This window comes from Macrobrachium nipponense, chromosome 16 (assembly GCF_015104395.2).
Source record: "Macrobrachium nipponense isolate FS-2020 chromosome 16, ASM1510439v2, whole genome shotgun sequence".
NCBI classification, from domain to species: Eukaryota; Metazoa; Arthropoda; class Malacostraca; order Decapoda; family Palaemonidae; genus Macrobrachium; species Macrobrachium nipponense.
In genome coordinates, this window is record NC_087209.1 from 33,060,878 (window position 1) to 33,077,716 (window position 16,839).

At 34.5% G+C, this 16,839-nt stretch overlaps 1 protein-coding gene across 1 annotated transcript in view; it reads left to right on the top strand.

The window, feature by feature from the left end:
* LOC135195646 (transferrin-like) overlaps positions 1-16,839 on the top strand; it is a 58,691-nt gene that overhangs the window by 14,081 nt on the left and 27,771 nt on the right. Inside the window, 5 exon segments of the mRNA XM_064222018.1 lie at positions 12,748-12,832; positions 13,295-13,410; positions 14,086-14,249; positions 14,977-15,064; positions 16,275-16,429. Coding sequence (XP_064078088.1) covers positions 12,748-12,832; positions 13,295-13,410; positions 14,086-14,249; positions 14,977-15,064; positions 16,275-16,429 — 608 coding nt within the window.

The following is a 16,839-nucleotide window of genomic DNA, read 5'->3' on the forward strand; positions in this document are numbered from 1 at the left end:
ATTTATATATACATATAGAAATATATATATATATATATATATATATATATATATATATATATGTATACATTATTATATATATTCATATATATACATACACACACACACACACACACATATATATATATATATATATATATATATATATAATATATAATATATGTATATATACATATAGAAATATATATATATATAATATGAATATATATATTATATATATATATATATATATATATATATATATATATATATATATATATATATATATATATATATATATATATATATATATATATATATATATATATATATATATATATTGATAAACCATAGCAATAAAGCTTGAGATCATAATTGCTGTCTGCTAGAGAGGAAAAATTGAAGAGATTAGTTTCATTGACATTGACATAAAGTGGCTTACGAAAGTTGCTGTTGCTGCATTGGTGTTTCGTCGAGGTCTGTTCGATGCTCAGGCATCTCCGCGTTTGCGAGTGGTCGGGATTATGATAATGTTTCGGTGAAGGAAAGCTTTATAAGTTATCTGTAGTTAAAGCAACAATCGTGAGATGAAATTACAACTCTTTCAGACCAAAGATTCTTAACCTTTTCAAATTGACCATGCTCAGTTTTTCATGGCATTTCGTGTTTGTTTACGGAGTTTTGTGCAAAAGCTGGTTTGGAGTTGCCGATACATACGTAGAGGCATCTTCTGCCATGCAGCATCTCGAGCAAGTTTTGTGATGAGACTTATTAGGTTTCTTCGTTTGAAAACCTCTCTCTTGATTAGGTGGGGTAAGGTGGTTAAGGGAATATTATCATAATACTTTAGTACGAAAAAAGGTTGAACACACGTCGCGGAAAAATTCCGTCTTGAATACCAATAATAAATAAAATTAAGTGGATAATTTTCACTGGTGTCATGTCGGCGCTTTCTTTAAAATATTCAGTCAAATCGTGGTCTTTTTGTTTCTGATGTTCTGTTCTGCGACATTTGAACATCGTGAGTGATTTGTTGTCTTCCATAAACATGAAAGATTACTTGATCATTTTAGACGTTGAACTTTTGTCTCTGGCTCTGGTAAAGATTTTCCTCATTACAGTAAGAACTTCACGAGAGAAAGTTAATTTATAGTCTCTCTCTCTCTCTTCTCTCTCTCTCTCTCTCTCTCTCTCTCTCTCTCTCTCTCTCCTCTCTCTTCTCTCGCTCCTCTCGACAAAAAATGTAAATATATGCACCCTGTAGCCATGAATTAAAATCAATTAAATAATCAATTAAATAACAAAATTCAAAATAGGAAAGAAACAAATAAAGAGAGGAACAAAGAACATGAGGTGAAGGAAAAAAGCAAGTGATCACCGCGATATGGAGTGTCAGCAAAGAATTTCCAAGCATCAGCTCCAAGATACTACAGCTCAAGAGATAATTACTGTATGTACGATGCTAGGGGATATTGCAGATACAGAGAAAATTGCAGATTCAGACACAAAATGAATAATTATGATGAAGGAAGATAAAATATTTTGGGAAAGTTGGATTTTTTAATGTCAGAATTTCTGGAAATGAAGAAAAGAACAACATACCAGAACAGGATGAAGGAGGTAACACGTAAACCATCATAGTGATGAATGCGCAGGGTTTAGTTACGAGTAACTCAAAAAGAAAAATAGAGTACTTAGAAGAACTAACCCAAATATAAGTGAATATAAGTGAAACCTGGTATTCCCAAGAGACTGGTAATGTCGATCAAATAAAAGGGTTCCAAACTTATAGATCAGATAGAAAAAATAGGAATCAAGGGGGAACTGAGATATATGGGAAAGACAAAAAACAAGGAAAAATATATGTGAAATATAGTAACTCAGAATGTGAACTAATAGCGGTAGAATTTGAATCTGAAAAATGAATGAACATAGTAATACATAGACCCAATAATAGTAAAGAGTTTGACACAATAATAGAAAAATTGGATGATATATGTAGAAATCACAAGGATATTCTCCTATCCGGAGACTTTAACTTTCCTTTCGTAGAATGGAAAGAACGAATAGGAGATTGTGGTTGTAGTTATACATATAAAAAAGAGAGTAATAATTGTGCAGAAGATAAGAGGCAATTCGAAAAGGTATTAGATATGCTACTAGAATACAACATTCAACAAATAAATCACCTGCCAACAAGAAAGGAAAATACTTTAGACCTAGTATTTGTGAACGCGGTGAATTATGTTAAAGAAATAATAGTTTATAATGTGATTATTTCAGACCATAATGTCATAGAATTAACAGTCCATTCCAAAGCAAGTGAAAACAGAGATAAGCAAGAAATGAAAAAGTGGGAAGGATATGGAAAATACAACTTCTACAGTAAAAATATAAAATGGTCAGAAATAAATGAAGAATTAAACAAAGATTGGGATAACGTTTTCGTAAGTGATGATATAAAGGTAAATACGGAGATATTATATAGAATATTAGAGAAAATAGTGGATAAATATATACTGAAGAAGAAAAGTAAACATCAGTTGTGCATACCAAGAGACAGAAGGATCTTGTTCCAGAAAATCAGATAGTGGAAAAAAGGTCTTGCAAAAGAAAAAAATGCATGGAAATTGATGGAACTAAAAAGTAAGATAGAAAATGCAGAGCAAAAGATTATACAATCAAAAGAAAATGAAAAACGGGACTTGGAAGAAAAAACCATTGTAAATATCAAGCAAAACCCCAAACTATTGTACTCGTATGTGAAAAAGATGAATTAAAGAAGAATAGAATGAAAAAAGGAAATATGCAACATATTGACAGAAAGATATAAGAGAGAATTTACCCCTAGAATTGATAAAGAAGATAATGATAAAGAAGTAAGGGATGAAAATAGTGAATATTAGCAGACATAGATATTAATGAAGCTGATATTGTGCAGGCTAATAATGAAATTAAAAATGGAGCTGCAGCTGGGCCTGATGGTGTCCCTGCTATTTTGTTAAAGAAAGTAGTTCATTCTATCGCAAAGCCACTTGCAATATTATTAAGACAAAGTGTAGATACAGGCAAGATTTATGATGAGCACAAATTAGCATATATTACCCCTACTTTCAAACGTGGATCAAGACTAGAGGCAAGTAATTATAGGCCTGTGAGTCTAACATCACATATTATGAAAGTGTATGAAAGGGTAATGAAGAAAAATATTATGAAACATTTAACAAAAAATAATTTGTTTAATATAGGACAACATGGTTTTGTACCCGGAAAAAGTACACAAACCCAACTGTTAGTCCACCGTGAGAACATATGCAAAAATATGAAAAGCAGAAATGAAAGAGATGTGGTTTATCTAGACTTTGCAAAAGCTTTTGACAAGGTAGACCATAATATATTAGCGAAGAAAATTAGAAAACATAATATAGTGGATAAAGTAGGGAGATGGTTAAAAGAATTTTTACACAACAGAAAACAGATAGTTATTGCAAACGATGAGAAATCGGATGAAGCTAAGGTAATATCCGTTGTGCCACAAGGTACGGTGTTAGCTGCATTACTGTTAGTTATTATGATTGCAGACATAGACAGTAAGTAATGTTAAGGACTCGGTAGTGAGTAGTATCGCCGATGACACAAGAATACTTGTGATGAAGATAGGAACGCGCTACAAAGAGACTTTAACAAAGTATATGATTGGGCAGAGGTAAATAGGATGGTATTTAACTCTGATAAATTTGAATCAATAAATTATGGAGACAGAGAAGGAAAGCTATATGCATATAAGGGACCTAATAATGAGACAATCACAAATAACGAAGCAGTTAAAGACCTTGGTGTGATGTTGAATAGGAACATGTTATGCAATGAGCAAATAGCAATTCTGTTGGCAAAATGTAAAGCAAAAAAAGATAGAAGTTCACTTTCGACGTGGTTCAGAAGTCACGTAAAGCTGTTGGTCCCGTTGCTGAATAACCACTGGTTCCATGCAACGTAAAAACACCATACAAACAAACAAACAATCAAAACAAGAAAAGCTGAACACATGATTATGCTTTATAAAACATATGTCCGTTGTCCACTTGAATATTGCAATATGATATGGTACCCACACTATCAAAAGAATATTGCACAAATAGAGAGTGTACAAAGGTCATTTACAGCTAGAATAGAAGAAGTTAAGGATCTTGACTACTGGGAAAGACTACAATCCTTAAAATTATATAGTCCTAGAAAGGAGAAGAGAACGCTACATGATAATTCAGGCATGGAAACAGATAGAAGGAATTGCCGAAAACATCATGGAGCAAAAAATATCAGAAAGAGCAAGCAGAGGTAGATTAATAGTGCCCAAAACTATACCAGGAAAAATAAGGAAAGCACACAGGACATTAATCCACTACGCACCAGCATTGACAATGCAGTGTCTATTCAATGTGTTGCCAACTCATCTGAGGAATACATCAGGAGTGAGCGTAGATGTGTTTAAGAATAAGCTCGACAAATATCTAAGCTGCATCCCAGACCATCCAAGATTGGAAGATACAAAATATACCGGAAGATGCACTAGCAACTCTGGTAGACATAAGAGGTGCCTCACACTGAGGGACCTGGGGCAACCCGAACAATATGTAAGGTCTGTAAGGTAAGGTCTCTCTCTCTACTATTAGTTTAAACATCCCCCAAATTAATTTTAACCGGGGTTTTCGTGCATGCACTATATTGTAGGTCCCATTTGTACCCTTAGATTTTTAAGGTCTCTTCAGATCAAAACGTATTACTGTTCGTGGAAGCTAAGACCTTGCAAGTTTCTCAGAAGCACGAGACGTAATATGCCTCGGGTGTATATATATATATATATATATATATATTATTATATATATATATTATATATATATATATATATATATATATATATATATATATATATTTGTCTTTTCTTAAAATACAGATTAATGTTTGTTATTCTCAGATGATAGTCATTATCTTTAGAATTCAATTTATAACATCATTCAGTGTAATATTCTCGAAAAAAAAGTTATTCATGATCTTTATTGCATTGTTATGATATTCCATGACCAGTTCTAAGCAGTTCGGAAACATTTATCACATTTATATTTTTGGTCGCTTCAGTAAAACGTATTTAACCATGAATTTTATCATTTTGAGCAACTTGATTTATTTTAAGTGATTTATACGGTTCCAGATCTTGTCTATATAATTCGTCTGAATTACTACAATACTTTCGTTGTGTTTATCCAAATTGTGCACCAAATCTCGAAGAGTTACCCTTCCAACTTCTCTTGTCACGATTATGATGTTCTTGGTTCTTCCTTCATGGTTAATTTAATCAATGCTTCTTTTACAGCGTTGTATTTTTTTATGATGGATATTTCATGAATTCGGTTTTGTGTTTGGAAAATCTTGATGTTTCATACCTTGTTTTATAGATATGTAAAAAAATATGTATAGTTTTATGAACATATTACGTTATTTCTCAGCTGCGCAGTAAGAGGATTCCTTCCACATTGGTATATCACGCTATATCCCATGACCTGCCCCTTACAGATGAAATCATTCATATCAACGTAAAGTATTTTCATATGACGTTAATCAGATCAGTGTAACATTTGTAATATATGCGTTGATACCCTATTTGAAAACTTTCATCAAAGTATATTGTGATCATTCTTTAAATACATATGTATAAATGCATGCGCACACGAAAACATGTAATTTGTGTGAACTCGAAACTTGTATCCAAAGCCCCCTGCGTGCCCGGAGACAAAGAAACTCATTTGAATACTGAAGGTTGAAAGATTTCGGGGAAGTTAGCAACAGCATGCAAAGCGTTTGTTTGCACTAGATCGGAATAACCAAGTCGTCCACTTGCATCATCTTACTCTTAAATCTCAATGCATCATAGTTTGGGTTTCCCACTCGGCATTGCCGTGGGGAATTTAGTAATTTCTATTTCGCGGTTACTACTTCAAAACACCACGCTCTTTGTCTCAGATTTTTCTGGCGTTTCTTTGTTTATTTTATCTGTCTTTTCATATGGACTTTGCATCCAGTGGAAGCCAGTTTTGCTAGTTGATGACCTTCTATTCTAGGATTATATATGATTATTTGCCTGTCAATCACTACTGGTCACTCATAACCTGTATTTGCCAGTGAGTCTCCATGCAAAGATAAGTTATGCAAAAATAAGTTACAAAAAATACGCGGTAATACTGAAATGAACAAATAGAAACAAAAAGAAACATAGCCAACTAACGCAAAATTTCTACCTTTTAAAACAGATGATGCATATATATATATATATATATAGATATATATATATATATATATATATAGATATATGTATATATATATATATATATATATATATATATATATATATCATATATAATATATTGAAGCAACAAATATTTCGACATGCCTCGTATGATCTTTGTTGACTGACTTGAACAACGCAGGATTGTTCCTCTAAGTGACCTCAGGGAAAGTTCGTGTCATGCTTGACTTGGTATTGTCGTTTTATGCTGTTGATAAATGGGCCTGCATTTCTTTGTGTATGACCTTGCTTGCTGTTGTACGCATTCTTAAAGCATCGTTACTTTGGTCCGTTAGAGATTTTTCTTCAAACTATCGTATATGTATATAGAATTTCGTGTAAAAAGTCGGTATTATTTTTTTTTGCCGAGTAAAAGCCATTTACCCCGAAATGTACATGACACACACACACACACACACATATATATTATATATATATATTATATATATATATATATTATATATATATATATCCTTTTTGTTCTTTGGAGGGGTGGCTCATCAGGGGTGAGTTGCTACCCCAATGCCGTTGATCCACAGTGCGCGCTGTTGCTCATTTACTCATTGTGCCCACCCTAGGCTTCCTGGGTTGCCTTGCAAGTTATAACGATGGGATGTACATTTAAAATAGTTCGCAGTATTATCGCAACAAGGCGTGATCCGACCTCCAGCTTACTCGGGAAGCCTACTACAAGATTTTCCCCTTACTCACAGAAAACATTTTATTATTAACTTCTAGTGTAAATTAAAACGTGCTAAAATCTACGGTCAAATAATGCCTTGTTTCACCAACGAAAATTAAGATAGATATGCTATATTTGATTAGAGATAATTATAATGTACTGTTTAACATGAATATTATTTATTTTTTACATTAAATTTTCATTCTAATAAATAAATCATAAGTATCCTATCCTAAAATTCTTGCATCTTTATCTCAACACGAAATACCTTTTTCAGACCTTTTTTTGGCTCTTCAATAGACCTTTCCTACACACACCCCTAAACAAACAACATAGTAGTTTGTAGGCTACTCCCCGAATAAGCGAAAATATGAAATAGAAACGCCAAGTAACCTGACGGTATTCTGCTGCAATAAGCCTCATGACTATTGCTAGTCCAAGCCTTTCTCCCTTTCGAGATTGTTCTACACGCTGCTGTACACGCATGCGTCGTTGACACGGGTTTAATACAAAACACGTCTCCCTAAAATAGAGAGCAAATAGAACTACCCTCATGTCGTACCGATGTCAAAGATGTCCTTGCAATCATAATTCCCAGATGTTCCAAGTACAGTACAAGCATTATTGGCCTGTTAAACCAGTCAAGTTCATTAAAATTAAAGCACGGTGACGTGCGAATGCTATTCGTTACAGTAGAATAAATCACTTTCAGCCTATCACCCGTGACTTCTTGTAAAGCCTCTGAAATAGCCACGTGATGTCTTACAATTGGGTATGTCCGTTCGTTTGTACAGATGAGCGCAAAGCTTTCGTAGGTTTTATGTTTTCCGTGGTCATCGACGAGTGGATTTGCCTGCAGAATGTTACTACTGTTTGCTGTTATATTACAATCTGCCGGTCTTTTATTTCCTTGACACCAACCCTTTTGCTAACAGCACGCCCAGGCACGTGATTTTTTTTCTTTATATATATTATATATATATATATATATATATATATATATATATATATATATATATAGTGATGAAATAGAGCACTTATTTTTTGAGGCGAAATCTATCCAAAGTGTTATGAGTGAGTATTACTGCAGAGTGAACTGGAAAGCTAAAGACACAAGATCTTGATGCTAGGGTATAGTTAGGATAGGGGCCGAGGGAGGCTGTCAGAAATCATTTAGATTTAGTTTCGATGGCACTGGGAAGACAATTCTATTTTCATTATTAAGTTTCTGTTTTTAACTGGTAAACTTGCCGTGGATAAACAATGTAATGTTATTTTGTTTGTGAGTGGTATGTGTGTTTGTGCGTATGGCACACACATAGAGACAAAGGAAGTTGTGGCAGTCCCGCCTACAGAGAGAGAGAGAAACAAGTGAACCGGTTGATCACTCCGTCAGTGTGGCTATTCATCCCCTCTGTTGATCAGTGTCCAAAATCCTCAACAAGCTTCTTATACTGTTAAACACTGACACTTTTTCTCAGGACAAGGGTCTGTGCTGGCATAAAGCTGATGTAATCTGAGCCACAATTCAGCTTATTGGTGGAAACGCGTATGCCATGGGTTTAATACTCCCAAATGTTACAGATAATTTAGTAACAGGAAGTTAAGGAAGTGTGGTTAGTAATCATTGCTGGATAGGTCGCTAGACGAAAATAAACAAACGAGTAAATATTTGAACCTCTCTCTCTCTCTCTCTCTCTCTCTCTCTCTCTCTCTCTCTCTCTCTCTCTCTCTCGTTTTGTCTTGTATGTCTCCTTTATTTCTTTGATCTATCGTCATGTCTATGTGCTACGCTAACAAACGAAATGATTAAAATTTAGAGTAAGCCTTCTTGCAGTATAAATGGAAACCCACCGACAATATTCACAAATGAAGAATACTATGATACTGGAATTGCAGGGGAAATAACTCGAGTGATCAGTGTGTGAGCAGTTACCAGGATTTATCTCTGGCAGTTTAAATCAGAAAGATATTAGGTGTAGAAATACCGTTTCCATAATGCCAGATATGGCTTTTCGCATATTTGCTTTATATTCAGTCAAGGTACATAATTGTTATTCAAGAACAGGGCAGGTTATCTAGCTCAATATGAAAAAAAAAAAAAAAAAGATAACAGTAGCTGTAGCTTTAAAATTGTCTGATTGCCTAATATAGTTAATTATCTTAGTTTCGAATAAAGTATTTTGCACTAGCTCTGCTGACAGTGTGATAAGGCTGGTTATATAGTGGCATTGCCATTATCTGTAATGCCCGAAGGACAAAATGTGAAGAAACTACTAGGCTAATGATCCTGATAAATGGTTTTAGCCTTTTGTCCCGTGTGGGAGAGGAAAGGCGTTGCTCAAAAGGCCCCCACTGTAGTCTTGTCCTATCAGAAAAATATTAAATATAAATAAAAAAAAAATTTGATAAAATGTCTTGAGCATCTTGTGTAGATCATGAGTAGAGAAAGAATTGGCTTGGGCGAACTCCCATTCTGTGCAGGAGTGCTTAGCGTAAGATAGGTGGTCATGGTAGATGAAAGGAATTTAGGATTATTTGTGGCAAATAGAAAAAAATATTGGTAAAGCCACAATCGCACCCACTCTCTCGAAATGGACTGTTATGTGTACTTTAAATTGTTGAAAATCCGTCAAATGTGGACACAGGAATTGTCACTTATATGTCCATTGTTTAAAGTAGTTTAGCATAGATGCGTAGAAGAAAACGGGTAGGTATAAAAGTCTTCGCAAAAAATGACGTTCTTGAGTTTTGGTGGGTAACTATGATTATAGTTGTTACTCCCTAAGTACTTGGCAATAACAATATAAGCGTTGCTGTTAAAATTCGAATTGTATCCAGTAAATGAATTACAAAGAAAGGTGGATCTAAGCAATAACTCCGCGTCGGGCAATTCTCAGGAAATTGCAGTTTCCCATAGTATTCCAGTCGCTTATTAACAATTTACCGTTAGTTTATGGGGACCAGTTTCCAAGGTAAAAGCAGGCACGGAGTCATTACTTAGAATTACCCAAAGAAAATGCATGAAATATGATGTCCTTCAGACTCTGTGGGAGGTAAATTAAAAAATTTATTAAAACTTCCATTTCGGTCCATGCTTGCCTTAGTGACGTAAATTCATAAAAATCCTAGCTTGGATAGCACATACTGTTTTGTTGAAAGCGATGTTTTAGAAAATTTCTGTTTATTTGTATATTTATGTAGAAATTTTATTTTTATTTTGCTGAAATATTATGGAACCATTAGTGACCTTCAGCAGATGTAAGTAGCTAGAGCGGCCTTACGCAAAGAAATTTTTTGTTTCTATTCCCTGACTTTTAATTTTCGGTAAAATAAAACTATTGGGATGACTTTGTCAGTCCATCCAAACTTTTTCTGTCCACACTTTTACTCTCCGCCCTCAGATCTTAAAAACTACTGAGGCTAGAGGGCTACAAATAAGTATGTTGACCATCCACCCTCCAGTCATCACAAATACCAAATTGCAGACCTCTAGTCTCGGTAGTTTTGATTTCATTTAAGGTTAAATTGAGCCACAATCGTGCGTCTGGCAACGATATAGGACAAGCCACCACCTGGGTGTGGCTGAAAGCTTCATGGGCCGCGGCTCGTATTGCATTATACCGAGACCACCGGAAATAGATCTATTTTCGGTGGCCTTGATTATACGCGGTACAGAAAACTCTAATGTGCCGAAGAAATTTCGGCGCATTTTTTACTTTTTTTTTTTTTTTAAATCAGAATTCGCACTGGGCCCTATTAAATTGTCAATAAGGACATGAATAGACTTCATCTTTTGCTTACTCTGCACTATATATACCTCAAAATCGAATGTTTTTCACTATAATTAAAAACATAAGCATTCTCACTTTACCGATATCATGTTAAACGTGTTTTTTTGCCAAACTGATTAGTCTATTGATATTTTCCCGCGCATCTTCATAAATACAACGATCCTGTGCAATATTATTTAAGCGCCTCGATCCCAGCGTTGGAGAGAGAGAGAGAGAGAGAGAGAGAGAGAGAGAGAGAGAGAGAGAGAGAGAGAGAGAGAGAGAGATATGAGTATTTATGTGATATTCATTAGATGCGCCCTTGTGATAGTGAAATAAACGATGGTGGCTCGTGGCTATCATTCATAGGGGTGCTGTTTACTACATAACTTTTTTAAAATTCTTTGATATTAACTGCATAAACACACAAACACACGCTCTCTCTCTCTCTCTCTCTCTCTCTCTCTCTCTCTCTCTCTCTCTCTCTCTCTCTATCTGGATCCTCTCTCTCTCTCTCTCTCCTCTCTCTCCCGTTGAGGAAGGCAGCAGAACCGCTGCCAAAAGCTACTATTTTGAATTTTACTCATTGACATTAATCTGGTTATAATTTTTTTTCCCATTTACTGCAACTCGTTACTGAAATGATTATTCTACATTACATATCAGTGTTGTCACTAATTTGATCACTATCAATCATAGTACATATTAATTAAGCTTTGACGACTTTCAAAACACACCTTCTCCCTCCAACAGCTAGACTAACACTGCTCGAGAGGGCAGTGCGCCCTTTCCCTCTACTCACGGGCTGGCTGTCACAATATCAACCTGCTAGAAAAATTAGAACTGCTGAGCACCGCAGTTCCACATATTGTCTAAATTCATTTCCTTTTTTTATTTAAAGAACAAGAGAATTGTAATAATTATTGATTATTGATAATCTATACTAATTTCTCATATACATGTATATATTCATAATTTTGTGATATATATATATATATATATATATATATATATATATATATATATATATATATATCTATGAAATCTAAAAGGGGTGCTGCAGTTCCACAGTGCCTACTGATGAGCCGCCATTGGAAATAAGTATAAGTAATTATAAGAAGAGACCCAGGGGAATGAAATCTTTTGATAATTTGTATTGTAAACATGCCGCACTATAGCCTCTGTCCGTTTCCTTCATTTTAATGACTGATTTGAGGCCATTTGGAGATATATGTTTGCGTGCTGGGAGGAGTACATAAATTACTTTAAAAGATGAGTAACTGGTGCTACTTTGGTTTGTTATCTACGCGTCACCTACTCCGAGGTGCTATAGTAGATTCACATCAGCCATGCATCTGATGTCTAGGCCTGTCCCTTACGACGCTCCTGATTTGCTGTTGATAAGCCAATCACTGGGCTGGAAACTCTCAATCTCGCTCGAGAGTTCATACTGTCTGATCCTCGAGGGACTAGTACTAAACACGACGTCATAAGGAGCTTCCGCCATGTTTAGTACTACCAGCACCTCGGAGTATGTGATTCTTAGATAACATTTCTTGTATTTATTATTGTAATGCAGCCATTTCTTGGGATAAATGCTAATCTACTTAGCATAGAATTTTAGTTTCGCCACCTGCTTGAATATGACATTTACTGATGAGTTCTTGAACGCGTCGTTTTGAAGTGCTTAGATATTCAGGAATGAAGTCGAGTATCTCTCAGAAACGTGGCTTTTTACTCATAATTTTTTTAAGCGAACAAGACAGAAAAGGAGTAAGTTTGGCAACATTTGTATTTTTTGACAGTTTTGTATACGGATTTATATTTGCATATACACATTGATGCAGCCACTTATTAGAGAGACTACTCTAATATTTTATGAAGTACCGTTGTTTAGAGTAGGGTAGAAATTTCTGTCCAAGTATGAGAATGTTTTGCCCATAACTTCCATTTGGTTCTTTTCCTTCCGTTCGCAGGAATATGTGTTGGATCAGACGTCGATTGTCTCGAGTTGAGACAAACCAGCGGAGGGATCATCAACTGTATTTCGACAAGGGATAGGTAATATATATATATATATATATATATATATATATATATATATATATATATATATATATATATATATATATATATATATATATATATATATATATATATATATATATATATATATATATCTTTTTTTCTTCGCGCGTAAGTAGGTGACGATAAGGAAAAATCGTGTACAAGGAGCGGTTGAGTATTAATAAGAAAATTTAATTCGTAATTACTTTTTGAAGTTGTTAATGTGTGCTATTTGACTCGTTGTATGTAAGTTAGACTTTCCTTCGTGTCATTTACCAAAGCCTCGTCTATCAAGATGTTTCCTGTGTAAAGTAGAAGTAACGCATAATGTCCTGGGAAGTTTCCTTACTTATCCGGTTATTGGGAGAGCGACTCGTCTTCAGCTCTTGTATTGAAATATTCGTAGTGATGGCTTGAAAATGTCGTGAAATTAACGTATACTTCTACTTCTGCCAGGGTTGATTGCTTGAAAAAACTCGAAAATGGCGAAGCTGATTTTGGTTATTTTGATGCTGAGGACCAGAAAATGGCTGCCCTCTCCAAAACTACGTTTGAAGCTCCGTTGGAATTCAGTAAGTATTTCATAACCAATTAGTCATTAATAGAAAACATAAACTAACAAATTGAAGAACTGATTTTAATACTCATTCTGCTTATCACGAAGAAGATGGGGCGGCAGTTAAACATCTTATATGATTAGCACAGTGATTTAAATATATAGCAGTTAGAGAGATGCGTAAAAGTATCATCCAAAGAGTCGAATTACTTTTATCGTAGCCTCTCCAAATAGTATGTTAAAATAGTCCCTTATCCCCAGTTTTGCTGATTTTGCATAGCATTTCCTCTGGGGCATGAAATGGTTTATATTTGAGTATTTAAACAACCAAGATAAAAATAAATCATGATTTTTCATGTAATCAGTGAAAGTTTTAAAATAGCTGCTTAATCTTTCTACATTGTTTAGGCAATTATGAATGTCATGGTAATCAAGTTCCTTTTTAGGAAATGCCATAGTTACTTTTTAGACAGCTCGCAATTGCGTTCCGGAAATTTCTACTAGGTTTTGACGATTTTAACGTCACGTTTACTTGGTTTTATTTGAAGCACAGTTCTAATTGAAAACATATTTCGTTATTATCGTTTTAAGGTTTTCGAAAACCAAAAATTTGAAGACCGTTAACCCTCACTCGTAAAAACGATTGTTATCTTAATTATATGTCATCTGCCCTAACCTTCATCTGATCCAGCGACGGGGAAAGAGATACGAGCAGTGTACCTCCTCGTGCACAACGCCTCCAACACTCGACCGAAGACGTTGTGTCATCCCGGGTTCAACAGACAGAAATTCTTTCCCAGAGCTTTGTACTCTCCAACGACACTGGAGACCAATTACCCTACAGGTGACATACAGGTATGATGTACAGGTGACTGTGAAGTAGTCCACTGACTTGCATGTTTTTGATCGCATTGCTCTTTTTGCATATTTAGAAGTGCTGTGCAATGCAGTTCTGTTATTCAGGAAAGGGAAAATGAGTGGATATTATCGAAATCTTACAGAAATCAACGGCATAATTTCAGCTATTCTACTTTTCTAATCTCATGGCTTTGTGAACATCGGCTCTTAACCCTGTACCTGTGATGGAACACATGCCTGTCAATGTAAATCAGCCCTTCCTTTCCCACTGTTGTGGTCATTCTCCGCGAAAACCTAGCGGTATTCTAGAAAAATGGATTAGTCAGCAAATCAGGATACTGCATTCAAAACATACAGAAGGCAACAGTTGTGTTTTTAACTTTCGTATAAGATTTCTTGACCTTTGTGTGTGATGATTTTATCCCTTGTCCTTAGAAATGTTGTCAAAAGCACTTTGCAAACACTTATATAAGTCGATGAATCAGTTTGCATTTTATATTAATTCAGATGCAAAATCATTTTATGAATGTAACGTAATAGACTTCTTCCACAGTCTTTCCAAAATTACAAAATTGTATTGTGTCAATTCAGTTAGTCCAGGAAGGAAAGTAGTGGAAGGAGGCAATAGCAAAAATGCTTATTGTTATGTGTAGTGTGAAAATAATAATAAAAGTTATTGGCATAATTGTTATTTGTTTTCGTAATAGTTATATTTCTCACCCAGAGTCTCATCATCGCGCTGAGTGAAGCATGGGAAAGTGCTTGCATTCCAGGAACCTGGTCTCCTGATCCAATCACAGATCGTCAGCTCAGTAAGTTTTTTTTTTTACCTTTTTTTCTTTTTCCCTTTAATAGTAGCCATCCACATTTCAGAAAGGACACCAAGGCCAAAACCCGGAACAGCATTTTGCACAACTTTATTGGGACATGTTTCGAGTAGTACTATCACTCGTTATCAACCTACAAAATCAAAATGAATGACATTATAATTTAAGTAATCAAATTCACAATAATGCAGCAAAATGACATGTATAAAAATTATCAGAGTACGTTAAAAGATAGCTAATATTTAAAAAAAAGTTTTTAAAATGGCTAAATGAAACAATTGAGTAGATAAAATAAATAAAGCAGAATGCAAATTTAAGTCACAAAAACGGATACAAAGGAACAGTAAATATACTAAGTCGATATACAAACCAGCAGGATGCAGACTTAGGTGTTTTTAGTCTGCATCCTGCTGGTTTGTTTATCGACTTAGTATATTTACTGTTCCTTTGTATTCGTTTTTGTGACTTAAATTTACATTCTGCTTTATTTATTTTATCTACTCAATTGTTTCATTTAGCCATTTTTAAATTTTTTAAATATTAGCTATCTTTTAACGTACTCTTATAATTTTATACATGCCATTTTGCTGCATTATTGTGAATTTGATTACTTACATTATAATGTCATTCATTTTAATTTTGTAGGTTGATACCGAGTTATAGTACTACTCGAAACATGTCCCAATAAAGTTGTACAAAGTGCTGTTCCGGGTTTTGGCCTTGGTGTCCTTACTGATATGTATGTATATATATACACACACACACATATATATATATATATATATATATATATATATATAATATATATATAAATTATATATATATGTGTGTGTGTGTGTATGTATGTATATGTATCTATCTATCTATATATATACGTATATAATATATATACATATATAATGTATATATATATATATATATATATATATATATATAATATATATATATATATATATATATATATATATATATATATATATATTATATATATGTTCTTCAACGGTCGTCCAAGATGAACTAATTCGGTCTACATCTACGATAGGGTGTAGGCATTGGTTACCATAAGTAGATATTAGTAATTTCCTACAATGCAATTCCTGTTAATGTACGCATAGAGAAAAATGCACGCACAAATCCCTGCAGTATGCTGAAAAAACGAACCAATTTCCAAGGTTCCCAATATTTTCTGCTACAGAACGAGATCACCCTCAGCTGTGCAGCCTATGCGTGAGGAAAAGCTGTGACCTGGAAGACCCTTACGCTGGGTCGGGTGCCCTCCAGTGCCTTCTGGATCACACGGCCGATGCCGCTTTCGTCTCAGATGTGGACTTCAAAGTAGCGAGAGCTAAGGTGAGCATGTCATCCTGGCTGATGCTGTTTAGCGGATATCTGTTATGATCATTTCGTAAATCTCATTATCTGAATAGTTCTTATCTTCGTCTCTTCTTCGTAATCTTGATGTAGAACTTGTATGTGTTATGTAATGAGACATAGGCCTACTTTCGGCCTTGAACTGTATATTTACTCTACTTTCTTGTGTAACATTTTTGGTGTTTCTCTCACATCGTACTTTTAGACATTTTTGAAGTTGGCGAAACGTAAAGGAAGGCAAATAAGAAAACTTACTTCTGTGATATTAAGGAATAGCTGATAATATCTTTGAAAGTACTCTAGATTCTATTATGTTCCGTGTTTCCTTCCACTCGACCATAATTTCAAATAAGCTGCAACCCTGGTGAACTGAGCTCTTCCTTAATGTA